This window comes from Corvus kubaryi, unplaced genomic scaffold (assembly GCF_017639235.1).
Source record: "Corvus kubaryi isolate FWS band 111438036 unplaced genomic scaffold, C.kubaryi_AGA036_p1.0 37260, whole genome shotgun sequence".
NCBI lineage: Eukaryota > Metazoa > Chordata > Aves > Passeriformes > Corvidae > Corvus > Corvus kubaryi.
Genome location: NW_024581077.1, coordinates 7,973,809 through 7,991,876, shown reverse-complemented (window position 1 = coordinate 7,991,876; position 18,068 = coordinate 7,973,809). Strand labels below are relative to the sequence as shown.

The window sequence follows — 18,068 nt, the reverse complement described above, 5'->3', positions numbered from 1 at the left end:
GCAGATATTAGAATCACTCAGGAGTCTGAAGTTCATTAGAAGTATTTGCAATATGTAAGCCATTACCACTTACTTTCTCTTCAAAGCCAGTCACTTTCAGGTATATTGGGTTTTTTTCCCCGGTCCAGTTTTACAATGTGGTGGGTGAAGAGGAAGGTTGCAATATGAACATATAATAAGCCCTATGTATAGGTTACAGACTTGCTTTTTGCAGTTTCCAGCAACATGTTTTTTCCCTTTTGCAAATATATGGGTAAATACTATATCAAATATTGTGGGAATTTTCTGTGGTAACAAACAAACAACATAGAAAAATAATCAGGACACTGTGGCTATGTGGACAAGAAAACACTGAATGACCAAAGGACAGTAAATTATCTCAATTCCATGCAAATTCCAATAAAAACCCACGAAAAGTTCTGTTTTCTTGAGTTTAATTGGAGCTTTATTACTTAAGCTGTGACTTCCCAGTCTTCACCTTCAGCAATTTGCAAAGAGGAGGCATACAAGAAAGGTTACAATACTTAATGGAAGGGACTCCCTACTGAACAGGGGGGAAAGAGAGCAATCCCAGGGCAGAAGAACTGGGAGCACCAATTTGTTCTCAAGTCTCATGTGAGGACTCCTGGAAAAAGCTGATTACTTGAAGGAAATCAAGGAAATAAATTTAGAAAGCAGAACCTGGGATTAAAGTAAGCTGGAACCAGAAAGAAACAAACACCGATGACAGAATGGGAACTACCAACCTGTCAGCCTCAGCTCTGTGCCAGGGAATATCCTGGATGCTATGCTAAGGCACATGGAGGACAGGGAGGTGACTGGGGACAGCCAGCATGGCTTCACCAAGGGCAAATCCTGTCTGACCAGCCTAGCGGCCTTCAGTGATGGAGTGACTCCACCAGCGGACAAGGGAAGGGCTACAGGTGTCATTTACTGCATTTCTGAAAATTTCTGTCTTAGACACAGCTCCTCACATCCTCCTCTCTAAATTGGAGAGAGATGGATTCAGTGGGTGGACTGTTTGATGGATAAGAAATTGGTTGGATGGTCACATCTACAGGGTAATGGTCAACAGCTCAGAGTCCTGATGGACACCAGTGACAAGTGGTGTCCCTCAGGGGTCCATACTGGGCCCAGGGTTACTATCATCTTCATTAATGACATGGATGGGTGCACCCTCAGCAAAGCAGATGACACTAAGCTGAGTGGTGCAGCTGACACACCTGAAGGACAGGATGCCAGCCAGAGGGACCTGGACAAACTTGAGAAGTGGGCCCATGTGAAACTCATGAGGCTTTAATAAGGCCAAGTACAAGGTGCTGCACCTGGGTTGGGACAACCCCTGGTTATCAATAAAGGCTGGGAGAGGAACAGATCCAGAGCAGCCCTGCCAAGAAGGATTTGGGGGTGCTGTTGGAGGAGAGGCTGGACATGAGCTGGTAATGTGCACTCACAGCCCAGAAGGCCAATTGTAACCTGGGCTGCATCAAAAGCAGCGTGGGCAGCGGGGAGGGATGGGATTTTGATTCTCTACTCTGCTATTGTGAGACCCCACCTGGAACACTGCACCCAGCTCTGGGGTCCCCAGCACAAGAAGGACATTGACCTGTTGCAGCAAGTCCAGAGGAGGCCCACCAAGATGATTAGAGGGATGAAGCACCTCTCCTTATGAGAAAAGACTGAGAGAACAGGGATCGTTCAGCTTGGAAAAAAGAAGGCTTCAGAGTGACCAGTGGCCTTCCAGTACCTGAAGGGAGCCTACAAGAAACATGGAGAGATACTATTTACAAGGGCAAGTAGTGACAGCACAAGGGGGAATGGCTTCAAACTGAAAGAGGGCAGGTTAAGATTAGGTATTAGGAAGAAATTCTTTACTGTGAGGGTGGTGAGGCACTGGAACAGGCTGCCCAGAGAAGATGTAGATGCTCCATCCCTAGAAGTGTCCAAGGCCAGGCTGGATGGAACTCGGAGCAACGTGGTCTAGTGAAGGGTGTCCCGGCACTGGCACAGGCTGCCCAGAGAAGCTGTGGCTGCCCCATCCCTGGAAGTGTCCAAGGCCAGGCCGGATGGAACTCTGAGCAACCTGGTCTAGTGAAGGGTGTCCCTGTCCATGGCAGGGGGGTTGGAACTAGATCTTTGAGGTCCCTTCCAACTCAAGCCATTCTATGATTCTATGAAAATGCAAATAAACCAAGCAGAGTAAATCCAGACAGAACCCAAACAGTAACAGAGGCTGAATGAATAAATAAAAGTCACTAGGATTAAACCAGATTTATGCTGCCACTCAGCTTCTTGAACAGCCACATAAAGCTGTAACTGACTGTGGCGTGGTGGCTTCAGCCTCTGCTCCCTTGAAGCCACAATCCAACCAGGTAGAAAAATAAAGGTCTAATTCACTGGAAATTCTTTCATTTACAAAACTAATGGAATAGGGTTTGTTTTTATGCTTCTGCTTCAACTTCTGATTTATCTTCAACTCCATTCTGCGCATCTTTCATTTCTGCATCTTCAGTGTGGCTTGTCTGAAGAGTAGCAGATGACTAAATGGAGAGACAAAGAAAATACATTAATTTGTTATACAAAACTGCTAGCACAAACATTGTTTGATTCTTATCATTTGCAAAGCTTCTCTACGCTGCAAGACTGAATTAAGATATTAGGATCTTCAGCCAAGAGAAACCAAAAATTTTCACGCATCTAAGTAACCAGAAGCAGTGAGGAGGCCAAAATATAATACTGGTATGAGATGGTTGTGGTTCTTAATGAGGCCTGCACAAACTTGCCACGCAACCATTTCTCAGAAGTCTTTTAACTGAAATTTATTCAGAAAACTTCTGCAAGAACTGCTTTTGCCCTGCTTCAGTATCAGTGTGATTCATTTCCAGCCATTCCCATGGCTGACCCCAACACAACTTGTACGAGGCACGCTTGCACTCAGCGTAAGAAGAAATATCTTTGTTGGACAACTAGTTCTGTGAAGAGACACTTCAACTCAACAACAGTGATTTGGACATCCTGTGCAAGAGCTTAGCTGGAAGAAAATATGATCAGGCAATGTGGCTGCTCTAAAGGCCTCTCCTTTGGGCATCTTCCTCATAAAAAGGTGTGGAAGGCAGAGGTCCAAGGTCAGCTTTTACAATAGGACATAACCAGCACATCCTGGCCTTGGAATAATTTTCAAACACAGTAAAGGAAGGTAAAAGTGTCTTGGCTTGCTCATCTCAAAACCTAGTGCAATGAAATCGCTATTCCACCTGTCAGCCCAGCATCTTGAATCATCTGTTCTATGATGATCTTAGATGAGAACCAGACAAAAAACAAGCAAAGTCTTAAGCATGCAATGCTGGGAAAGGGGAATAAGAGGGGCAGAATCCTTAAAAATCTTACGCCAACTTGGCTGCACCACAAAACTACACTTAAAAGAATATTAGTGCATCAAAGGTCAGTTTTTCATCCTTAGAAGCATTCTGTAAAGCACACAAAAGCTAAGTCTTCTCGCCACAGAAAATCTGTTAGCTAGCAATCCTGGGCTTAGGATAAGGTGACCCTGACCTTCAAAAATTCACACTTCACTTATGTGAACTTTCAAATTAATGAAAGGAACTACTGATGCAAGAGTGCCTGTTGAATTTAACAGACAGTGTCAGGAACGTCAGAACTGGTCTGAGCTACCTTCTTAGCAATCAGAAGACATTTAGTAAGCAAACTCTCTTCTCCAGAACTTTGAACTTCTACTACACCACCATTAACAAATACTGCTAGAGTAAAGCAACATTATAAATGCAGTAAGAGGAAAACAAGTTTTTCTTGCAAAAAAACTACCTCAAGACTGGCCCAGAGAGTAAGCATCCTTTACAGTTAATAGTTCCATCAATCCCATTTCATATAAAACCATATCCTTTTAAAGTAGGCCAAATGGCTCAGAGAAAAAAAATCCAACACATTGCACATTCCCAAGATCATCTAACTTGTTGGGAACCATTTACCAGACCAGTGCCATTCAGGCCTGTGTCAGCAATAGCATGTCCAGCAGGACCAGGGCAGTGGTTGTCCTCCTGTACTTGGCAATGGTGAGGCCACACCTCGAATCCAGTGCTAGATGCCAAACAATAACCTTTCATTTACATTTGGTTGGAGTCCAACCCAAAGAATTCTACAACTTTAAAATGATTCCCAAACAGTCTGCATGCAAAGACTACGAGCCTGTCTTTTGCTGAGAATGTTACTCTACCACTTATCTGTCTTAGGAACTGAAGAAAGCATGAAAGCTTTACTTTTAGTGGGTATAGCTTTTTTCAGCAATCCACTCTTCCTCTCTTCACAAATCTTGCTGTGTCCCACACCTAGTGGAGGAAGCTGGATCCCCAGCAGCTGTGTTAGCCGAAAGGAACCTTCACAACAGAGCCTGACAGCTGGCAATTAAATCTTGCCTTTTCTAAAGTGAAGATGCCTAACAGTGAAATAATTCTAGTTTAGTTGCTGTATCTTTATCTTCCTGAGATTTTTTATTAAAGCCTACCGAAATTAAGGTACTGCATGGCTTTACATGTCTAGAAGGAGAGAATACTTTCTTTCAAGGTCCAGTACTCAAGGACTGTTGACATCAGCCTGCTTTAGCCAAAAAAATAAGAGACAGAGTAAAGTATTTCATGTAGGAAATTGTCAGCTGACAGTCTGAAATGGCTGAACTGTCAGGATACACTCTGAGGACACTGTGCCTCTGGAAAGGCTCAATGACATAGTTAACCAAAGGAGATTAATGTACCAATATCCGACAATTTTTTATATTCTCCATGCATATTCTGGAAAGGTGAAAATAACCTCACAAGATACAAGGTTCTGTACTCCCCAGCGTTACAGAGGAAATTTGAGGCTGATATAAATCCTATATTTATCTGAGAAGGTACAGGTCTATCTTGTCCTTCTAGACCATCAGATTTAAGGAAAAGAGAAGGTTTTCTTAGGATATGTGATTCTCACCAGTAACCTGGAATGTTTCTTGCTAGCCAATACAATCTTGTTATAACCTGTATTCACATACTGCCATTATTAACTGAACTAGTATTTACTAAAATTCTAGTGAAAGCTTATTAGCAAAACCATCCACACACAGCAGAATAATGACACTTCATAATCAATCTGTGGCATCTGAAACGGAGACCATCAATCACATCTTAATGTCTCCATGAGAAGCAAGATGGTGCTGAGCACCCTCTGTATGACAGACACGAGTTCTCACTAGATGGGCCCCCCAGGCACCAGAACAGCCAGTTCTTCACAACAGGTTCTAGAAGAATAGGTGCTTTTTTCAGTTCTGGAATGTTATTATGTTTGCATCTCATCACTGCAACTGCTTTCTGATTAACACTGCTCTGCTGCAAATTCAGTTGAAACAGGTAAAAGCTTTCTGTGCAATGGTTGGTACTGCTGGTTTTCTTGTTCAAACAAGATGGCCTAAGAATTTTGACTGTTGGCATTTTGAGTTCCATCCCTGCTCCCCAAAGCAGTCTACTTGAGTGTTCTCCAGCTATAACTATTGGTACTAAGTAAGCTGAGTACCTAAACCACTGTTCCTTGTCTAACACGACACCACCTCCTGTAATCTCTGGAGTAGTGTTTCTTACCTTTAGGTCTTTGTCTGCAAGCCTTTGGAACATGTTGGCGTACATCTTTTTCTCCTTCTCATGCTGCTCCCGTATTTTTTGCTGACAAGTCACCAGTTGCACTTTGGCAGCTTTGTTACTTGGATAAAGTTGTATCACTTTCTGGAAATCTGCTCGGGCCAGCTCAAAGTCATTGACAGCCAAGTGTGCTTCTCCACGCCGGAAGAGGCCTTTTTCATTGTTGCTATCCAATTCGAGTGCCTGCATTCAAAAAAACCCCAAAGCCAAACCACAGTCAGTAATTACTTTTCTTTTATAAAAATGATATGCAGTCAGAACACCAGAGACTGCTAGGAACTGCACCTTCTGATGTAGACCTATGAGTCTTGTCAGGGCTTACTAATAAAGTGAGTGGAATGCAGTAGAGGTAAGTACAAAGAGAAATGAATATAGTAGGCTATTTGACAAGAGAACCAGCAAGTCTGAGATTTAGTCAGGCACTAATCCTGCTCTTTGAAAGACCTCTGCCAACATGACTACCTTCACCACATCTCAAGTGTTTCTAATTTCTAAATACTTGAATATTGTCAATGTAGCAGCAAGTTAGTAAAAGATGTTCAAAGGGCACTAATTATGAAAATAATTTGTTGGATATTTTTAGCGTACTAAAAATTCTGTACTACCCAAATGCCAGCTGGTAACAAAGACCAAACACCACACGGCCTGTTGTCCCTAAAATTTTTAAAGCAAGAGATAAACTGTCAGACTGCTTGTGCAGCTTAAGAATAAACAAACTCCTACTACCTTGTTGCAGTTCTCCAAAGCCTGGGAGTATTCCTTTAGCTTGAGATGGCACATAGCTAGATTAAGGTGGGCAGCGAGCCTCAAGCTTTTGGCTTTTGATTCCTCCTCCTCGGAGAGTCCGGACTCATGCTCCAGCCATGACACAATCTTCTTGTACTGTAATGCTGCCCGCTTGTACTTCCCCTCCTGCAAACAAGGCAGTTCAATTATCACACAGCTCATCACAGTACCTTTTATCTCCTTCTTGTCCTTTTCGCCTACTTTGAGCAACAGATCTAAAAAAACCCATTTGATCAAAAAGTAATTTCTATCATCAAAAATATCCTATTTCTGAGAGCCATTCCTGCACAGGATCAGCAAATCTTTAGGAATACTTAACTGGTTCCCCACTAGAACTAGGGGTATATGCCAGCATTGATGCTTCACTGAACTCCTACATTATACTCAACTTCTGATGCAAAAATAAGGGAAGATGGGGCATTTTCAAAATGCAATACAAAGGTAATAGGAAACCCTTCCTTTAGCTGATTAAATTGCTTTAAACAGCTTCTCCACACATCTCTACCCAAATGAACGTTGTTCATTCACAGCACTGTCCCACAGCAGGAACTGAAATACTGTACACCCCCCAGTGTTATCTGTAGATACAGCAGACAGCTCTAACAGAGAGCTCCCTGCAGAGTTAGTTCTTCGGATAATACAGCTGAGTTTCTTCTTCTTTTTAAGACACATTCCCCTCCAGTTCTCCCCATAAAATCTCACAGAATACCATGACCACCGCTCAGAAATGACAGAAGCTGTAATCATCATTATCAACTCATGACATGGACTAAGAAATGCTGCTATCACTTGGGGACTATAACTTACCTTGAAGTACTGAGTGCCTCTCTCCTTCACAATGCAGCTCTGTTCCAACTTCTCATCTGTGTTCATTTCCCAAGACTCCTTAGCCTACCCAAATAGGAACAGTTCAAGTCAATTTCAATACAACTTCTAGGGAAATCAAGTGGCTTTGTTATTTCCCACTAACAGTATGATAGAGGTATGCTTGGCAAAGCAGAGCTTTGCACTGCTACTGGAAACCAGCCTAGAGCAGGAGAGATGGCAACAGACAGGGATACAGGAAGAATAAGGACCATTTCAGCCAAGAGCTCCCAGCATGTCACCAATACCTCTGGCAAGAGTGGCCTCCCTGTTTCACGTCACCGTTCAAGGATTCCATTGTCATCATTTAAACTGCACTCCCACTACTTCCCCCACCCCCGGATCTCTTTGGGATTTCATCTCTTGTCCCCACCTTTTCAAAGCTTTTGAGCTTCACTTCATACTGCAGCTCTGCATCTGGAGGGATCTTAAACTTCTCATTCCCAGCACTTCCAAAACCATAACTGTAAAATGGGGATGGGGAGGGAGAAACAAACATTATAAAGAATAGAGTACAAAACTATCCATTCAGCTATATTTGCTATATAGGAAGACGGAGACAAAAACCCCATGCAAATTTGGGATGTGCATAAATTATTATTACAAGACAAAGACTTGAAATATTCTAGGTACAATTCTAAAATTAGCAAGTAGAAGGTAGAAGAAAGTAAGAGAAACCTAGTGTTGACTTCTTTAGTCTCTTAGCAGTTCCTATTATTTTATTATTTCTTTAGTTTACTTGAAAGAAAAGCAAGTAATCCCTCCATCAAGAAAAAAAAGCCAAACCAAAACAACCAACTTCCAAGTTATACCTATCATGTTTTATATTCATGGTCTGAAACTGTTGCCTTCCGAGCACCTGTATTTTAGTTCTATTCTTAGAAAAGCAAAGACAATAAATACCAAGATTAAAGTGAGCAGCTGCACACTTAACACACTGTTAATCAGCTGATGAACAGGAAATGCCTGCAGAAAGGTACTGCAGTGCAACTCCAGTAAGAAGCTGCATATTAGCAGGAAAACCATCTAGATCAAATTGCTTTGCTTTTCTGCTGCCACCAGGCTCAGTTCCAGTTTAAAAAAAACTCAATAAAAACTGAAATAAATTAAAGTTTGATGAAAACAATCTGCGCAAGTCCACTTGTTTCAGATGTGTTCTCACTGTAAAGAGAAAATTCTGCCTATATCGAAGTCTACAAATGCACTATTTTACAGTAAGCAGTCATGAAGAGGGATCACAAAAATCTAAGTCAGAGAGCAACAACATTTCAAAACAATATTCAGAGGTCAATGTTACAGAGACTTAACTAATTTTTTTCTGGAGTGCTACTGCTACATTATGAAGTGGCCAAGCAATCTTAGCTCGATACTTCTCATATGTCAGTTTTTTGGGGCTGATCCAAGTTTTTACCACAGCACTGAAAGAAGCTGAAAGGCATTATGACAAAACATTTCTTTTTTGCCAGATGATTAGAATAAACCCTTCCAGTATCGAACACCAGAAACAGCATACCTGGGTTTGAGATAGAACACAGATTCCTCTGATTTCTCCATTTTTTGAATTGCTTTCTCCAGACCATGAGGAATATCGAAGTTTTCACCTTCTCCAATCTCAAACCGCAATTCCCGCTTGTCGAAAACACGATCTCCGTATCGGCCTTCAAACTGGACTGGTAACAAAAACCAGAACAAGGGAGAGAGAAATCAGAAGGCATCTATGTATGGCAGTGGGCAGGTATCCAGGAGCACACAGGGAGTTCTATACAGGCAGGCAGCACATACGAACTGCCAAAGCCCCCCTCTAGACAGTCTTTTCTCTTTTAGCAGCTACCTATGGCATGGTGGTTACAGGCAGCAAACAGAACTTCTGCTATTAAATTTAACAACCTCTCTTTTTCTGTTGTTCATTTAAGTGTTTGTTTTTTCCACTCTGACAACAAGTGCCAGAATGACTTCGCCTCTTGTTCCTCAGCACATGGAAACACTTTACGAGACTCAATCACCTTTTGTGATCAGATAAGCACTTCAACAGATTCAGTATCACCAGAAAACACAGTTCTGCTGGAAAATGTAAACCTTGCTAGAAATTTGAGAAGGAAAGCTTACTCTAGGTTTTTAAGTTACTTGGTGTAGAAAAGAGAAGCCACGTATTCCTCTCCTTCAGGACATGCAGCTGCAGATTGCGAAAAGGTTCTGCCATCCCACATGGCAAACCCATTTCCTATTTGTGTAACAACACACTTACTCTCTACAAGTGCATCCTCATTGGGCTTGGAGTAGCCCTCCCCTTTTTTACGGATTCTTCGGATGATGCCACCATCTTCTTCATCAGTGAGGTCCTCCCCCTTGAACTCAAAAAGTTCTATCTGTGGAGGGAAGAAAAGCCTTGCATTTATTCTCATTACACCAATTTAGTAACTCACAGAATTTGCTCTCCAGAGATCTTTGACACTTTAATCTAAACTTGCTGCTGCAATGAATTGTTTAGGATTTTTAAGAGCTAGTGTTAATGTAGGAGATAGGTATCCAGTCTGAATCTCTGAATCTTCACATGCTCTCCCACGTAAGTGTACATCAGTTTCAAGTGCGATTACCACGATGACATAGAAAAACAGTCTCGTTTCAAAAGATATTTGTTGTTGCTGCTATGAAGTGAAGAAAAAAAAAAATTCATATCCTATGTTTGAGTAAAACAATAGTGAAAACAGCACAAAAAAGCAAGCCATTATAATCAGCACTGTTTAGACTACTTCATTTGAAAAAAAAAAAAACAAAATTCAGGGCTAATGATGTGGAGGTTCCTGACGCTGACGCTGGACTTAAGATACCTGGAATGCAAAAGGAATTTAGTATCTACCAGTACTTCCACTTTTTATTTTAATTGATACCTGGCAACAAATAATATTCTGGTCTTTCTCTTCAGTCAGTCTGAAACAAGTCATTCCTGAACAGTGATGATCATACAGGTGTGTCCTTCCCCTTTTTTTTTCCCCAGCCTGAACAATACTATTCTATGGAATAATCTATCTATTTATATTGCTCAGCAAAAGCAATCACGAGGAAGAAAAAAACAAAACCACCACCAGATTAAAAAAAAAAACGAACTTGCAGACCACAGGACATGCGTTATTTCATGTCATAGAGAAATGCTGATGTGATGACACAGGTAGAAAATCTCTTAATGCAAGTTTTAGAGGGTCTTTTGCAAGGCAATTTGTACAAAATTTTGGTATGGTGATAAGCACTTGCAGAAGAACCCTACCGATATTGTGTTAAGTAACAAAAAGTAAACCTAGGTAAAACTAAAAAAGTGGAAACTTGGAAGGCTTTAGCTGCTTGAGAGTCATACTAGCCAGGAACTAATTTAACCTAACAAAACTGCAGAAAATTTTCTGGATCTAAACTCCGACCCACACCCCCAAATCAGGACACACCCAGCACTGCTTACTTGTTGCAGCCAGTGAGCCCCAGGCTATTTTGTCAGTGAAGCACAAAACCATCACAGGCAGCTTTGGTGCTTTTCTTTCTCCCCTTTTCCCTTCAACATTACTGCCTAGGCAGGCATTAGGGGACATCATGAATGAAACACTACTTTTATCTAAAAACATACCCAGAAAATGGAGAGGCCAGACTGGCAGCTTTCAGAAAAGCCCAGCGGGAAGTGAATAGCCTGGGGGACTACATCGCATGGACCCAGTAGTAGCCTGATGGAACAAATCCCATCTTTCAGTTCCTGCTTTTATTTATCCCAATGCCAGGTTTTACCTCTTGTTGCAGGACAATGAAAGCTTCTCTGCTTTCTGCTGTCCACGTGCATCCTCTGTAGTAGTGCTAAGCCCTTAAGAATGCTCTCCCCTGTGCTGCCAAGGTAGAAGGCCTTGAGCTTTTAGCTTGTATTTCAATCATCAGCTCAGCCCTGATTACACCTGGTGTCACTTGCATAGGAGCACACAGCACTCCAACAAGTGTAGTTTGATCCAATGTAAGTAAGCCATGAGTAATTTCAGATTTCTAGGTAAGAAAATGCTGTTTGTGAACCGCTCTAAATGATACTACTTTTCAGAAATAATGGTACCAATTTTGATGTACTCAAAGTGAGTAAGTTGTCATCCCTTAGAGGACCTGCTACCTGCTAGCAATATTTTTTTAATCCTTCCACACATAATATATCTTTAATCCTATTATTCAGAAGCCCATGGAAAAAAAAAAAAAAAAAAAGAAATGCAAATACACTATCCAAATGTAAAGCAAATAGAACAGCCAATTATGTGAAGGCCTGGCCTGGCACCTGGCCTGTACCAGCAAGAGTGTGGCCAGCAGGACCAGGGCAGTGATTGTCCCCCATATTGGGCACTGGTGACACCATTCCTCAAATCCTGTGGTCAGTTTTGGGCCTTTCAATCCAGGAAGGACATTGAGGTGCTGGAGCATGTCCAGAGAAGGGCAACAGAGCTGGGGAAGGTTCTGAAGCACAAGTCCTATGAGGAGCTGCTGAGGGATCTGGGGGTGTTTAGCCTGGAGAGAGAGAGGGTCTGGGGGAGAACCATCTCATTTTCTACAAATCCCTGAAAGGAGGGTGTAGCCAGATGGGGTCAGTCCCTTCTTCCAAGTAACAGGTCACAGAACAAGAAGAAATGGCCCCAAGGTGCACCAGGGGAGGTTTAGAATGGATATTAGCATTAGAAGAGGCTGCCCAGGGAAGTGGTTGAGTCATCCTCCTGGAGGTATTTAGGTGTAGATGTGGCACTTGGGTTAATGGTTTAGTGATGGACTTGGCAGCATCAGATTTATGATTGGACTCGATGGTCCTGAAAGTCTTTTCCTACCTAAATGATTCTATGTATAATTTACCCTTCTTAACAGACACTCATTGTTTCCAACAAAATCTAAACAGACTTTCAGTCTTTATTCCATGAGCTATTTTTACCTTCCTCAGATATTAGATAAAACATTCACTTTCAGAGCAATCATCAGTTTTAAAACTTTCCTTATGCCCCTAACTGTAGGATTCCAGGATTCCATTCCATTGATTAAGTGCTTTAGAGCAAAGTAATTTTAAAAATCACACTTAAAAAGAAGAGTCTGACTTCTCCCAGGTAGAATTTATTTTGAAGCAATTGTTGGCAAATTGAACTGTTTCAACAGTAAGAAAAATATATCCTCTCCAAACACTGTTGAGACTGTCAGGGTGTGCTCCAGAAAAAGCTTTAATGTCATCCTCCACGGAAAAATCAAACACAAGTCTCAGCATTCCGAGAAACCATTCTCACTTCTGAAATAACACACAAGAGACAGCTGCTATTTCCATCCCCTTTTGGGAAGGAGGGGGAAGATGTGGGGAGAAATGACTTTAAGATCAGTAGGAGACAAATTTTCTCCTCTCCTGGTGAGGTTGAGAGACACCAAGGATAACTGGGGCTCCATGCTCCCAAAGACATGCATCTCATCCCCAGGAGACCAGCTGGCCATGCGAGCTGTCAAACTGGGTTACCCAGCTGCCAAACTCAAGACTGCTGAGTCTGTCACAGGGACAAGGTGAGTGCACAGGACTTCAGCTATGGTGGCAAGATTGATCAGTGTAGCCTGGATGCACAGAGAGGCTTTGGTAATGAACCAGCAACCTGAATCCAAACTGGTTTTGTGGTGCTTTAAGGCTGACTAAAACACTCAGCCCTAAAGAAAAGAGTTCATAATTGCAGGGCTGTTGAAACATTGTATTCCAGCAGTTTACATGGGGCAATTACCTCTTTCCTCCCTGAAATAGCTTGTAAGAGATTACATTAATGTTGTAGAGAAAACACAAGTAAGTATGAAAAACTTATTGCTGAGGGCATTAATTGCTCTTTCTGTTGTTGAAAACTTCACAACATTTAACGTATCATTACTCTGTGTTATGAAGTGAAATAAAGATTTTGTTTTCTTAACTACTTCAGTCTGTCACTGAAATGGTCTGCCCTCCCAACCTGCGCTTTCCCACTGCAAATCACTCCGTAACTGCAAAATTACAACTGAATACTGAAGATCATTCAAGTGTTTTAGAAACTCAAAAAGAAGGGAACCCAAGCCATTACAGAGCAGTAGCAGCCAGACTAAAACTTTGTCCACACTACCCAAAACTGACCATATCATCTTCCTTAAAAAACCTAACAATCCTGTTTTGAAGGGATATTGCATCACATATTTTTTCAAGCATACAGTTTTAGTGACCATCTCTCACTTACCTCAAATATCAGTGTAGCATTGGGAGGTATCTTTGGGGGGCTCCCAGCTGAGCCATAGGCATATTCTGGCTTACACGTAATCCGACAGATTTCACCAATCTTCATAGTGGCCACAGCAATGTCCCATGCTTTGATCACCTCACCTGTACAAGCCAAACGCAATCACACATGAAAAGCATGCTCAGCTGAAACTAAGCATCATCACTTTTGGTATACAAAAGCTAAGGCAGCAGAAATACTGAAGACCTTGTGCTCACTCTCATTTATGTAAATCAGTTTTAAGTCTAATCAAGTTCTAGAGTTTCCCAGGGACCCACATTTGGCACAAACATTTCTTCATTCTAGATGTAACAACCCTTTTCGCAGAATAACAGAACAGAGACACGGGCTGAAGTGCTTGGCACAGTTTCAAGTGTGAGGAAATAACAATAAACTCTTCCGAGAGGAAGGCCTTAGGGTGAGAGATTGCCTGCTCCTGTTTTGAAAACAATCCAAAACGGCCTTTTCTGTCTGTACTTTATCAGCTGGCAAAAAACAGCACCAGTGGTAACTAAAAGTTACACACTTTTGTAACAGAAAAGGGGAGGGAAGTAGCAGTATTCCTTCTAAAGGGAAGAAAAGTTGTAACAAAATCCTCTCTCTATTGCTGTTCCTTTCCACTCACCAAGCAGCCTTTCTATTAGTCTTGTATTAATACTTAATATCATCTCAAATTGCAGTACAATTAATTTACCTCTTTTTAAAAAATGAGGTATTATCTATTTTTTAAAAAGCAGAAGGTAAGGAACTGCCAGGGAAGAATACGAGATTGAGTAATAAGATTTGCTGGAACAATGATGCTTAGATTTTTGCATTCAAAAAATGAAAGATTTTGGTAATGAAGAAATGCACTGCTCAAAGATTAATATTTGGGTTAATTTGACAACTTTGTAGAAAAGAAAGTATGTTTCATCACAAGACAGCTGACAGCTGCCTCTTTGCACCCTGTCCCAGTATTCACTCACAATTAAGGCTTTCCCGAACCAAGGTCTGCCCCCAGAAAAGCCCCAACCAACAAAATGCATATTCTGGCTATTTAACTACTCTTTATCTCTACATTTCAGGGGAGATTTGCTCCCCTGGAGTGCTTTGTCTGAGGCCTGTGAATTCTTCAGCAGTCCTCTCAAGCAGCTACACAGTTTTCTCATTCAGAAAAATCTCCAAGACATTCTGACTGGGTCATTCTAAGAGAATAAACTCTGAAAACAAGATTAAGCAGCAACTCTGAAAAGCAAAGGAGCCACACACACAAGGAAATACCATCTTAATTATCACCAAAACTGATCAACACCAAACACAAGATATTACCTTTCCCCAAGTCAAAAGAGAATTTGTCTCTTCTGTCCAGACTGGAGTCAAATTTTGTGCCATCGAGAAGCCATCCTGTGTAATGGACAGTCACTTTATCACCTATCATCGGATACTCTGTCCCACTGCCTTCTCTCTTGACAACCTGAGAAAAACAGCAATCAGCATTAAGATCACGGAAATAAAGTCTGCCCATTGGACACAAATTGCAGATACCTAGATGCTATGTGTTATCATTTGCAGTAGATGAAGGATTTGCAGGTTTCCTTCAGTCACCTGGAAATGGACTGGCTGTTCTTTCTGCAGATTAGCAGTGCTGCAATTGCAGAACCTCAAGATGGCTGTGCTGTGATACAGGAATTAAACAGGCAACAGTTGGCACCAGCTTACAGATCTCTGCATCCATCCTCAGCCGTGTCACTTACCTTGCCTCCACAAGATTTTAAATGTTCTTGAAACTTATACTGGCTAAGTATTAGGCAGGTTTTTTTTTTCTTTATTCAAGTATTTGCCTCATCATCTACCGTCACACCCGAGCTTCGTGTTCTAGGCAAAGCACTTCAACAAGAGAACGAGGTGGTACTTTCCATGCAAAGTCGATTCCAATATGTAACCAGGCATCATTCAAACTAAACCAGGCAGTTTAATGAAGGTTAGCAGAGTCTCACCCCAAGCAGGTTAGTTCTATCAGCCTAGAGAGTAACACTTGAAAATTATTGTACCACAATAATTTTGTCTCCCCACAATTCTGACATGGATGGACAGCACCCCGCCTCACATACAGTTGCAAGGATTTGATTTTCTTCTCAGGGGGTTTCCCAGCCTGCCCAGCAAGACAAGTATTAAATAAACCTACACTATTCAGAAAGCAAGATGGGACAATCTCTCTGGTGTTCATTTGAAGTTTCTATAGAGAATAATAGTGACATATCTCATAGGCAAGGATGTAAGGCCTTGCCCATAACAAGAATTCTGAAGTTCACATTTGAATTTTCCCAAATACAGGTTGAAACTACCTAGCTCCGAGCCAAAGTTCTGCATTACCTTAGCCAGGCAAAAGGAGAGCAGTGCAGGACCCTATTTGCTTGCATCATGGAGACCTGGGAAATATTCTGTTATACAAGATAAACATCTCTTCAAGGGCACTTACAAGGCATCCCTCCTTTAAATGTCGTGTTTCTATATCAATCATGTTTTTCACTGAAGGACGCAGACCTTTGGGAGTCTCCTTCACAAATTTCAGTTTCCTGCAACCCACCACTGTCAATCTCCCACCTGGCCTCCCACCATCCCTGCGACTGACTATACAACTGAAATGCCAGTACCCTCCATCCAAAGCCAAAGCTTCATCATCAACAGCTTCTGTCAGACTCTTAACAAGCTGAAAGCACCTCACTGAAAGCATAAAACACCAGAAAAAACCAACAAACAAACCAAACCTAGAAAAAATCCTGCTTGCTGTTTCCTAAGGAGAGGATGCTCAGCATGGAAAGGGATGCCTGACCTCACACAGCACACCATCCCTTTACCTCAACCAGCACCACAGCAGTTATTAGCATTACAAAACTCATCTACTGATGTCTCCCCAAGAAGGCAAAAGTTCAAGCAACCACTTATAGAGATAAGGAAACAGAAGTATGAGAAAAACACATGAATCAGGTAAGCAACCTAACCTACACCATACTTAGATATATATCCATATAAAGCAGACACAAACTAGCACTTTAAAGGAGCCAGTCTGATGTAATTTTGAGAAATTAACTGCATTTAATGGAAATTTACTAAACTTCAGCAAATGCCATATTCTTGTGGTGTCATACCAAGGTATTCTAGGTAATAAATACCTCATTTTCATTATTTATACCGCTTATTCTTTTGCATTTGTTCTGTTTTGAAGAGACAAGTTTCACTTCTGAATATGGTAATCCTATTTTCTGTAAGGTTTACATTTTCTTTTCAGATGGAGAAGTAGAATCTTTCAGTTCATATAGGATTTCAAATGGTTTATTTCTAAACTTAAATACTTACTCTAGGAATTGTGCAAGCACATTCAGCAATATCAGGTAAAAAACTGTGGATACTATTCTGATATAATGCTAACAAGCAAATAAACACACTCCTGGAATCACTGCAACAATACTAGTACAAAATTGGTGTAGGTTAGTTCAGAGCTAGACCCTGATTTCAATAGATGCATTTCAGACTCCAGCAATTTCAAGAAAAATAAAATCCATGAAGGCTGGACTTCACAACCTCTACAGTATTTTGCTTATCAAGTCACAGTCTCAATTTTTGTGATTTTCACAAACTCTGTTCGTTTGCTAGTATTTTCTACTCCCCTCCTTTAAAAAAAAATAAGTAAAAAAAAAAACCACCCTCAAAAAACACCTGCTGATTCTCTATCCTCAAAAAGTAGGTACTGCATGAATTAGGCAGACCCTCACTGCCTTCTACCACGCTCAAGGGATCTGGGCAGCCATGCACATGAGAATTCTGACCTGATACTGTACTATGTGCAAAACCCAGAAATTCTCACCTAAGCATGCTAGCAGGAAACACGGGAAAGCAGGAATACAGAAGGCAACATCTTCAATCTGCTCCCTGATAACCCTCCTGAACGGGAGACAGCGCCTCCGTAGTGAACCCAGAATGCACAACCAGAAGGCTCCGAAGGTTAAACCCAGAATTTTGCCTTTTCTATGGCTCCCCTTTCTCCTTCTGAACACCGTAACTCCGAATTTTTACTGCGGCTGAATAATGATTCTAAATAATCGCTGAAGTTTTTAGCAGAGCCCACGGAAGTTTCTAGAGATATGGAAATAGGCAACGTCTGACAGAGGAAGTTCGCGCAACTCCCCCTCACGGTATAAATCCTGCTGCTGCCCTTATCGCCTGCCTTCCCAGTACAAAGGAGAGCAGCCGCGCCGCCTCGGCCGCGCCAGGGACCTGCCGGGCCGCCCGCCAAGCGGCACCGAGGGGCGGCCACGCCGCTCCGGCCGCCGGACCGTGCACCCCCGGGGCCGCCCGCGCTCGGAGCCTGAGGGGCGGCGCGGCCGGGCACAGCGGGCACGGACACCGAGCGCACGTGCGCTGCCGGGGCTCCATCTTTAATTCCCAGCCCCGGACACGTGCTGGGGGGGCGGGGATGGACTCGGACCCCAAAACCCGC

The 18,068-nt window shown here is 42.1% G+C and overlaps 1 protein-coding gene across 1 annotated transcript in view; it reads right to left on the bottom strand.

Moving 5' to 3' along the window:
* Positions 1-2,246: 2,246 nt before the first annotated feature.
* Positions 2,247-18,068, bottom strand: part of FKBP4 (FKBP prolyl isomerase 4) — a 16,565-nt gene continuing 743 nt past the window's right edge. The window contains exons 2-10 of the mRNA XM_042024279.1: positions 14,900-15,044; positions 13,553-13,695; positions 9,577-9,697; positions 8,845-9,001; positions 7,705-7,795; positions 7,275-7,358; positions 6,408-6,593; positions 5,625-5,864; positions 2,247-2,540 (exon numbers count right to left, since the gene is read on the bottom strand). Coding sequence (XP_041880213.1) covers positions 2,442-2,540; positions 5,625-5,864; positions 6,408-6,593; positions 7,275-7,358; positions 7,705-7,795; positions 8,845-9,001; positions 9,577-9,697; positions 13,553-13,695; positions 14,900-15,044 — 1,266 coding nt within the window. The 3' untranslated portion in view covers positions 2,247-2,441. The remainder of the gene's footprint in view (positions 2,541-5,624; positions 5,865-6,407; positions 6,594-7,274; positions 7,359-7,704; positions 7,796-8,844; positions 9,002-9,576; positions 9,698-13,552; positions 13,696-14,899; positions 15,045-18,068) is intronic.